Genomic DNA, 10812 nt, shown 5'->3' with positions numbered 1-10812 from the left:
TCTATTAAATTTTTTACTTCTATTTTATATTCATTAATTAAGCAACTACTGCACGATTGATTTTAATTAAAGCCAAATGTAACATTTGCAATCTTTTTACGTGATATAGACAGTTTTCATATGCTAATGTCAACTAATTGCTCAATTATGGAAGCTTCACATGGGCCCTTGCGATTTGTCTCCTGACCACTATTGAACAAGTATGAATTAATACTAGAGATTTTTATATAGCTGATCACTTATTAAATATTATTGTCATTAATAGCATCATTCTTTGTTTATTTCATAAATAATAGATTTTTTTTCAACTTTAGCATATTTTAAAACATATACATATGCAGGTTTAAAAATAAATAGATTCCCCAAATTAAGGAATCGGTTTTTTACTAAAACTTTCGCCTTTTCATTCTGAAGTCTTTCCTCTTTCTCTATCAAATTTTTTTTTTTTTGAAGCCTTTTGCTTTCATCTATGGCTACTAACGGTGTAGGTAGCCATTACCACTAATCAAGTTCACCTAATATGACTAAATCTATTGTCAAGATTAATATTGTACTAACACATATTCCTGATGCTTATATGATTTATATTTTTAAAATTTTCACACATGTACTTAATGATATGTGATGAATTTTTAACAGTGTTAATAAGAAATTTAAATGAGATATAAATTACGTATATATGAATATGGTAATTTGTATATTCAAGATATAAATGATGCATATATGATGATATTGATTTATATAATACAATTAATATTTCTTTGGTGTATTTGTGTTGTATCTTTTAATAGTGTCAAGATGTATTTTTGAGGTATAAATTATATATATAGATATAATGATCCGTTTTTTTCCCGGTATATAATGATAGAACAAAGCCTTATGTTTGAACGAGAAAATAGGAACAAATATGTGTGTAATTATTTTTCTATTTTTGGAGGCGGCGTTTGCGAGAAAGGAAAAGTATTGATTTGATGAGTGATTGTGGGCGAGATACTTGGGGGGCTGGCGTTTAACCTGACACGTTATATCTAGTTTGTGCTATTTTTATTATTTTTAGACTGCTTGTTTTGTAAATCAAATAGTGTTGCTGGGCATCTGTATTTATTTATAAAAAATTAGCCACTCATGAAATCAATTATTTATAATATTATATTCAGGCTTCAATAAAACCTCCCATAATTGAGCATATTGTAGTTGGCATTAGCATATGGAAACTTCCTATCACGTAAAAAGATATGGAAGGTTGAAATAAGAAGACATTTTATGTTGTTATTAAAGTTGTGGATGGGACTTGAACGTCAATTTCAAAAGAAAATATGACTTATTTGCAATTTACCCAAATTCTTCCTCTATATAAATGGAGAAGCTGTCTCCTAAAATATCAGGTTCCAATTTTAGATAGTTCCATTTCGCCCATTCCAGAAAATGAAGTCGTCTTCCCCTCCCAAAGCTAGTCGCTTTTCGACCGATTATGGATCAGGAAATTTCAAGGAAATGAGCATAAAATACAAAGAGATAATATCAACCCTCCCCAGACGAGAAACTCCCTATCCTCCTTATGAATTCTGCCAATACAAAGGCTTTTGGTTCCCTTTTAGCTTCCTAGAAGGAATTGCATTTTTATCAGAGGTCTTCAAGGCTGAATCTTCTGATATTTTCCTGTGCAGTTTTCCAAAAACAGGCACCAATTGGCTTAAAGCCTTGGCATTTTCTATTATGACAAGATCAGATCAACTTTTTTATGACTCCACCAAGTTAACCCAAGAAATTGTACCAACAATGGAAACTGATTATGTCTTAAACCCTACTTTTCTAGACGCTCATGAGTTGCCATTGTTTGCTACACATCTTCCTTACTCTCTTTTACCACAATCCATATTAGACACAGATTGCAAGATCGTTCACATATGTAGGGAATCCAAAGATACATTTGTTTCTCTATGGCATTTTACTAAAACAATAAAGAAAACCTTTGAAGAACTTAAGGATATCCCCAGTAATCCACTCGAACAACAGTTCGAAAATTTTTGTGAAGGAAAATCGTTTTGTGGACCTTTTTGGGATCACGTTACAACATACTGGAAAGCAAGTGTAGATAGACCCAATAGAGTGTTCTTTTTGACGTACGAAGATTTAAAGAGTGATACTTTGGGTTATGTGAAGAAGTTAGCAGAGTTTATGGGAAACCTTTCTCTGAGGACGAAGAAGAAGCGCAAGGTGTGCCTGAAAAAATAGTGAGTCGCTGTAGTTTCCAAAGTTTGAAAAGTTTAAGCAACTTAGAGGAGAATAAGACTAGAAGTGCAGGATTGAACAGTAACAGTGCATTTTTTCGAAAAGGAGAAATTGGTGATTGGAAGAATCTTTTGACGGAGGATATGGTGAAATCCATTGATCAAATAACCCAAGAGAAATTTCAGTGTTTGGGCTTCACTTTCCCCATTTCAGCACGATGTGATAATACTACTGCCAAGGTATAAGGAGGAACATTTAGTTATGTCTTTCTTCTTCTTCTTGTGTTTCTCTTGTGCTTGTGCCATGTCCTTAATGCGTGTTTTTTACTATGGTCCACAATATAATGATTCTCCACACCACCTAATTTGGTTATCGAAATTTTCAGTTGACGTGATCTTTTCACGAAATTATTAAATCGTGTATTCTATCATCAACTAACTATAAGAATTACACGTCTCACATAGTATAAGATTCACAGAGAGAAATCAGCTCTAGTAAAAAGGTAATAGCCAAGTTTCTTCCAAGTTCCAACATAGCAAATATATTCCATACATGCACAAATGTTCCACGCCAAATGTTGGATGACAAAAATTTTCACAAAATATTGATAGACTTTTATGCCCTTAAAAAAATTAAAATATTTCTATAAAAAATAACTTCATATTGGATAAAATCGTAGTATTTAAAACTTTACCCAATTCGAATTTGGATGGATTTCTAATTCTAATAAAATTAAACTTCTCAAACGTTAATGTCACCTATTTCGAGGTTCCAAACTATACCAATTCTGTATGAACAAGAACACATTCAATCACATCTCTTACCATCATATGAAGGGTAATTTGTTGCCTCATTGAATTCTATAAGATTATCCTTTACATCGCATGCACAGAAATATTAAAATTCTTCAAGATACCTCTTCAAGAAAAAAGATTATTTAAAGAAGTTTTCTATCTTTAATTATAAATTATAAAAATCAAAATGTAAAATGTCTTTTTTGCACTTTGTAAGATTACATGTTCGAATAAAGTGTAACTACTAAATTTTTAAAAAATATTATTATTTATGGTATTATAATCAAATATGATTCAGTATATGTATCTGATTTGAAAATTTAATATCCAATTGAATAAAATCGTATTTTTTAGTACCAGTAAAGTTCTAGCTTTTCCATTACTTGATATATTGTATAAAAATATACCAATTTTACATGAACGGGAATACTTTGAATTACCTATTATACTATTAACACTCATTATGAAGGGGTTATGTACTTTATTTATTACATGAGTTTTTTCCTGATACGCATCATTCCTATGGGAAAAAAGTACTTACAATTTTGTTAAGCAATAGTAAATATACTATATGCAGCATGAATACTTCCATATCAAATTAAATATGATCAAGCTTTTGCTCTTGAGGTGTAGCACCATTAACGTCTTCATATGTCGATGAAAATATGAGAAAAGTTAGAGTTAGGTTTTGAGTTCATGATGAGAATGTGATAAAGTTTATCGCATGGATTACAAGATTTATATTTCTTTGACTTCAAAATTTTTTAGCACTGTATTTTCATATAACTGTAAATGTTGTAAACAAGTCTTTTCGAAATCTTGGCCTTAATATTAAAATTTTTTATCTTATTCAGGAAGTCAATTTGATATTCTATTTCTATTGAAAAAGCATTATAACACTAGAGCGAAATCTATGAGTTATGATTTATATCAATTTTATCGGATGTCACCAAATGGACTATGATTTATGTTATTAATCATTTATAAAAAAGAAAGTCAGAACTACCTAATAGAAGATAACAAAGTATAGTTTACAGGTACATGAATTGCTAAGACATGATCAAAATAATGCTTCCACAAACATAGATCGGAAGAGCAAAAAGCAAAAGAAAAAGAGGAAATCAAAACACTTAAATGTATGGCTTATATATATGTATTGAAGAGTCAAAGGAACAAAAAACATTAATGAACAAAATCTTTGTTTTGCTTAAACGTGTCTTTTAATGTTTGACAAAAGATATTGCTCAAGATATTCGTTCAAAGCACGAACGTAGGAACTAGTACTATATTAAAAGCACGAAAGTTCTTAGCGAAATGTTGTTCGCCTTCTTTACCCTTTGAAAATTTTCATAATATTTAAGGCTTTCAAATAAATAAAAACATTGACTATTAAATCTTTTCCCTCCTAATATTTAGGAATTACAAATTAAGTAAGATTTGACATAATAAATCCTTTCCTTATGTAAACGATGTACAATAATGAATTTTAACTGCGATCCTTCCCTTAAATTGGAGCACTTGATTTTTAATTCTTTTTTTAATAAAGGAATCCTGAAACTGTTTTACTTATTCGGTTTCTTTTTGTTAAGGTAGCATGTTTTGCTATCGAATTGAGTACTTATGTTTGCAGGAATCAGTAACATGCTACATATGAGTGGACTTACAGTCTTGAGTTAGTATTTTAAAAAAATAACTTAATATATAAAACATAGAGAGATGCCATTTGTTGAAAAAAAAAGGTAATAAATCATAACTCATTTAATTTAGAATACATTTACTGCTATTTTATCCTTATTGTTTCAAGTTTTTATTTTTAGCAAATTTGGTTCTTAATAGTATACTGTAATCAATTTCTTTCCCGGTCAATAGTCTTCTTATGAAAACAAATTTAAGTACTCAATTGTCAATTTGACAAATAATTTTACTTTTACGATGACTTTTAAAAATAAATAATATTTTATTTATATGAATTATACTAATGGTTCAACAAGCATAAAGATCCAAAAATAAAATAGTCATTGATTCTTTACTATTTAGGACACATTTTTATTTAAAATAAAATTAATTATTGTAACAGGGTGTGACGACCCAAAGGGTCATCACCTGATTTTAATTGAATTATATGACTCCGAGGCCTTGAAAACCTCATTTAGAGTCCCCTCGATTGCGTGCGCAGTCCGGTCGGTAGCCGGAAAGCTTAAATATGAATTTCTATGAAAAATGCTAAGTTTTGATGTTAAAATGAATAAATTTGACATTGGTCAACGTTTTAGATAAACGGACCCGGACCCGTAATTTGACGGTCCCGAAGGGTCCGTAGAAAAATATGGGATGCGGGCGTATGCCCGGAATCGAATTCCGAGGTCCCAAGACCGAGAAATGAATTTTTTAGTAAAATTGTTTTCTGATTGTTTAAGGAAATTGGAAATGAAATCTGATTGGAAAGCGATGGTATCAGGCCCGTGTTTTGGTTCCGGCGCCCGGTATAGGTCTTATATATGTTTTAATTCCTTCCTGTGAAATTTGGTTGAAAACGGACGTCGTTTGACATGATTTGGACCTAAATTGGAAAATTTGATGTTTTATGAAGTTTGAAAGAATTCTTGGATTTTGAGGTTTAATTCGATGTTTATGATGTTATTTTGGCTATTTGATTGCATGAATAAGTCCGTAGGATGTTTTTGAGGTTGTGTGTATAATTGGTTTGGAGCCCCGAAGGCCCGGATGAGTTTTGGATAGGCTACGGGGTGCATTTTGAACTTAAAAATTTGCTGGTGTGTTCAGGCCTGCAGGCTTCGCATTTCATTTGCGAAGCCTGGCTCACAATTGCGAGCTCACAAATGCGAAGGCTGGATCGCAAATGCGAAGCCAGCCCAGGCCACTCTTCCTCGCAAATGCGAACTGCTATTTCACAAATGCGAAGTCGCAATTGCGACTACTGCTTCGCAAACGCGAAAGCTAGGAAATTATGAAGGTTTCGCAAATGCGAACCCCGTTTCGCATTTCCCACATCTGCAGAGGTCGGGATTCGCTATTGCGAACCCCTGTTCGCATTTCCCATATCAGAGACCTGTAATTTTCTATACTTAGCCGATTTTTAAGTCATTTTTACACCATTTTCAAAACACAACTCCTTTGGGCGATTTTTCCAAGAACAATCTTCAAATCAATTGTAAGTTAGTTTTTACTCATTTCTTTCAATCATTAACATCTTTTAACATGATCTCAACCTAAAATAAAAGATTTTCATGTGGGAAATTGGGTGTTTTGGGTAGAACCTAGGTTTTGCAAAAATTAGGGATTTGGACCTCGATTTGAGGTCCGATTTCAAAATAAATTATATATTTGAGTTCGTGGGGGAATGGGTAATCGGGTTTTGGTTTGAACCTCGGGTTTTGACCACGTGGGCCCGGGAATGATTTTTTGACTTTTTGGGTAAAACTTTGGATAACTCATTTTCATGCATTGGGGTTGATTCATTTAGTGTTTATTGATGTAATTAAGTAATTTGTGATTAGATACGAGCGAATTGGCGGTGGAATCAATGGGTAAAGCTATAATTGAGACTTGAGTTGTGTTCAAGGCATCGAGGTAAGTGTTTGGTCTAACCTTAGCTTGAGGAATTAGGAGTTGAGTCCTATTTGCTATGTGGTATTAGTCGTGTACGACGTATACGCATGGTGACGAGTATCTATACGTTGGTGTCTAGTATGACCGTGAGTCTTTATATTATGAATATCTTGATTTCATTGTATTCTTCATGCTTTGGTGATGATTTCTAATTGTTGTGAAAAGTTTGTGGAAGGAATTGAGACCCTTGAACTTCTTGGAGCATTGGCTCGAGTTATATTGTGAATTGTGAAAGTATATGAGATGATTGAACCCATTGGAGCATTGGCTCCAGTGGTAAAGTGAGTTATGAAGTAAATTTGAAAGATAGAGAAAGAGTTATTGAAATGTTCCCTTGCCGGGATTTAATTATTTAATTGTTGTTCCCTTGCCGGGATTTAATTGTATAATTGTTGCTCCCTTGCCGGGATTCCTATAAGTTCTTGTTTATTCCCTTGCCCTTGTTTGTGATTGTTGTTTGGGTGAGGATGAGTGTTAAAGCACGAAGGGTGATGCCGTGCATTGTTTTCTTTGGTGAGGAAAGAGAGTAAAAGCACGAAGGGTGATGCCGTGCCGCACGATGTACCATTCCGTGCCAATTCTATTGATTATATGTGAGGAAAGAGAGTAAAAGCACGAAGGGTGATGCCGTGCACATTTTATTATTCTAATTGCTTTGGTGAGGAAAGAGAGTAAAATCACGAAGGGTGATGCCGTGCACGTTTTCATTATATTATTGCTTGGTGAGGACGAGAGTAAAAGCACGAAGGGTGATGCCGTGCACTTGTTTGATTTCTGCTTCTTGTTGACATTGTAGTTATTTTGTTCCTTTCCTTACTTGGTACTTTATTCGGAACTGTTATCTCCCCGCAACATGTTTCCCCCTCCCATCCTTATTTGTTTATTTGTGCTTTGTTTCCGCTGTATTATATAATTGCACANTGTTTCCTTCTTACTTGGTACTTTTATTCGGACTGTTATCCTCCCGCACATTCGTTTCCCCTCCCATCCTTATTTGTTTATTGTGCGTTTTGTTTCCGCTGTATTATATAATTGCACTAGGGTTTATGTGGTAGTCTGGTCTAGCCTCGTCACTACTTCGGCCGGGTTAGGCTAGGCACTTACCAGCACAGTGGGGTCTGTTGTGCTGATACTACACTCTGTGGTCTTTTGCACAGATCCGAGGTCCCGGAGTAGCACTTGGTCATCTACAGTAGATTGGGAGCTATCCTTCAGTCCCAGACTCCGAGTTAGCCCTGCTGGCGTTCGCAGGCCCGGCGTCTCTTCTTTTAGTTTTTATGTTCTGTTGTCATTTGTACTCGAGACAGACTATGTTGTTTTCTTTCAAACACTTATTTGTAGTAATCTTAGACAGTCCGTGGATGTTGTGACACCTGGTTCTGGTTAGAGACACGTGTTGGTCTTCAGGATGTTTTGGTTTTACATTTTATTTAAGACTTCCGCTAAATTTCATATCCCGCTGTAATTTATTTGTTTATTTTCGTTAATTTAACTGGTTAAAAAGGAATTAGAAACAAAAAGAGTTAATGATTTCTAAGATTGTGGCTTGCCTAGCTTCTACGAGTAGGCGCCATACGACTCCCGAGGGTGGGAAATCCGGGTCGTGACAAGTTGGTATCAGAGCTCTAGGTTACATTGGTCTCACAATTCAGGACAAGCTCAGTAAAGTCCGAGGGATTGGTACGGAGACGTCTGTATTTATCCCCTAGAGGCTACAGAGTTAGGAAAAGTTTCACATTTGTTCTTTCTTGTCGTGCGATTTGATTTCTCAAAGCTAATTGAATTTCTACTCTGTTCTTTCGCAGATGGTGAGAACACGCGCTTCCTTATCTACCGCTCAGCAGCCCGAGCCCCCAGCAGCAGCTCTCTCGAGGGGCAGAGGGCGAGGCCGAGGTAGGGCCAGAGCTCAGCCCCGAGCAGCAGCACCAGTGGCGGAGCCTCAAGTTGATTTTGACGAGTAGGTTCCGGCCCCAGCGGTTTCGGTGGGCCCAGCTCCGGTCCCAGAGGGGTTGCTACCCTAGTTCTTCAAGACGCTTTGGTTCGATTGGTGGGCCTCATGGAGAGTGTCACCCGTGCAGGCTTTCTTCCTGTAGCACCAGCCACTTCTCAGGTTGGAGGAGGAGTCCAGACTCCTGCTACTCGTACTCTGGAGCAGGTAGCTCCTCAGACTCAGACTCCAGCAGTTCAGCCAGTCGGAGCAGCTCAGCCGGGCGTGGTAGCCCAGGCCGGTGATGGAGCGGCTATGTCCGCCGATGCTTTGTGGAGACTGGATAGGTTCACCAAGCTCTTCACTTCTATATTCAGCGGTGCATCTACTGAGGATCCCCAGGATTATCTGGATAGTTGCCACGAGGTTCTTCGGAACATGGGTATTGTTGAGTCCAATGGGGTTGATTTTGCTACATTTCTCTTGTCTGGATCCGCCAAGACTTGGTGGAGGGATTATTGCTTAGCTAGGCCCGCAGGATCACCAGCCTTGACATGGGAGCAGTTCACACAACTATTTTTGGAAAAGTTTCTCCCTATTACACAGCGAGAGGCCTATCGGAGGCAGTTCGAGCGCCTACAGCAGGGATCCATGACTGTCACCCTGTATGAGACCAGGTTCATTGAGTTGGATCATCATGCTCTTATCATACTTCCCACCGAGAGAGAGGGTTAGGAGGTTTATTGACGGTCTTATCCAGTCGATTCGTCTTCAGATGGCTAGGGAGGCTGGGAGTGAGATATCCTTCCAGGAGACGGCCAATGTGGCCCGGAGGGTTGAGATGGTATTATCACAGGGGGTGGTCATAGAGCAGACAAGAGACCCCGTCAGTCAGGCAGATTCAGTGGTGCCTCATCTGGAGGCAGAGATTCATATGGTAGAGGCCATCCTCCTAGGCCTTATCAGTCAGCACCTCAAGTTTCTCACGGAGCTTCAGATTGCCGTGGTCCCCAGATGCAGTATTCCGATAAGCAGTCCTACAGTGCACCACCTGCTCCTATTAGTGCGCCACCGCTTCAGAGTTTTCGGGGTGGTCATTCAGGTCGCCAGGGCCAGCAGTCTCAGCAGCTGAGGGCTTGTTACACTTGTGGTGAGACGGGCCACATTGCCAGGTTTTGCCCTCGAGCACCGAGAAGCTCTCAGCATCAGCATTCTCGTGCCATGGTACATGCACCAGATGTTCCGCAGCCCGCCCAGCCAGCTAGGGGTGGAGGTAGAGGTGCTAGAGGTAGAGCTCAGGCCGCTAGAGGTAGAGGCTAGCCAGCAGCAGGCCGTCCCAGAGAGGTAGATCAGAGTGGTGGGGCCCAGCCCCGATGTTATGCTCTTTAGGCCAGACCAGAGGCAGAGGCTTCAGATGCGGTTATTACAGGTACGGTTCTGGTTTGTGATAGGGATGCTTCAGTGTTGTTTGATCCGGGGTCTACGTATTCGTATGTGTCATCTTATTTTGCCCCGTATTTGGTATTGCCTAGTAATGCATTGGGTATTCCTGTTTATGTGTCTACACTGGTGGGTGATTCTATTGTGGTCGATCGAGTCCATCGTTCTAGTATTGTGGTGATTGGGGGTCTTGAGACTCGTGTAGATTTGTTGCTTCTAGACATGGTTGACTTCGATATTATATCGGGGATGGACTGGTTATCACCTTATCACGCTATCTTGGACTGTCATGCCAAGACTGTAACCTTAGCTTTACCGGGTATGCCTCGTTTAGAGTGGAGAGCGACGTATGGTCGAGAAGGGGTGTTTGGCCTATTTGGCATATGTTCGTAATTCTAGTGCTGAGGTCCCTTCTATTGATTCTATGCCCGTCGTTCGTGAGTTTCCTGATGTTTTCCCGGCAAACCTGCTGGGTATGCCACCCAACAGGGATATTGATTTGGCTACGGGCACTCAGCCCATTTCTATCCCGCTGTATCGTATGGCGCTGCCTGAATTGAAAGAGTTAAAGGAGCAGTTGCAAGATTTGCTTGAGAAGGGCTTCATTAGGCCCAGTGTTTCGCCTTGGGGTGCGCCCGTATTGTTTGTTAAAAAGAAGGATGGGTCAATGAGAATGTGTATTGACTATCGGCAATTGAACAAGGTTACAATCAAGAATAAGTATCCACTGCCGAGGATTGATGATTTGTTCGACCAGCTTTAGGGTGCCAGGGTATTTTCCAAGATTGA

At 38.1% G+C, this 10812-nt stretch overlaps 1 protein-coding gene across 1 annotated transcript; it reads left to right on the top strand.

Moving 5' to 3' along the window:
- LOC109227598 (cytosolic sulfotransferase 17-like) lies at nt 1426-7852 on the top strand. The gene is made up of 2 exons (XM_019392799.1): nt 1426-2217; nt 7814-7852. The coding sequence occupies exons 1-2, from the start codon at nt 1426-1428 to the stop codon at nt 7850-7852; spliced, it is 831 nt and encodes a 276-aa protein (XP_019248344.1).

The sequence above is a fragment of the Nicotiana attenuata genome, chromosome 6 (assembly GCF_001879085.1).
Source record: "Nicotiana attenuata strain UT chromosome 6, NIATTr2, whole genome shotgun sequence".
In the NCBI taxonomy this organism is placed as follows: domain Eukaryota; kingdom Viridiplantae; phylum Streptophyta; class Magnoliopsida; order Solanales; family Solanaceae; genus Nicotiana; species Nicotiana attenuata.
The sequence above is the reverse complement of the archived record's forward strand: the minus strand, read 5'-3'. Positions and strand labels throughout refer to the sequence as shown.

Excerpts from the sequence above, each read along its gene's own strand:
- LOC109227598 (XM_019392799.1), top strand. The coding sequence starts at position 1,426 with ATGAAGTCGTCTTCCCCTCCCAAAGCTAGTCGCTTTTCGACCGATTAT. Across the intron at positions 2,218-7,813 it reads GGACGAAGAAGAAGCGCAAG|ATCCGAGGTCCCGGAGTAGC; the intron begins GTGTGCCTGAAA and ends TCTTTTGCACAG.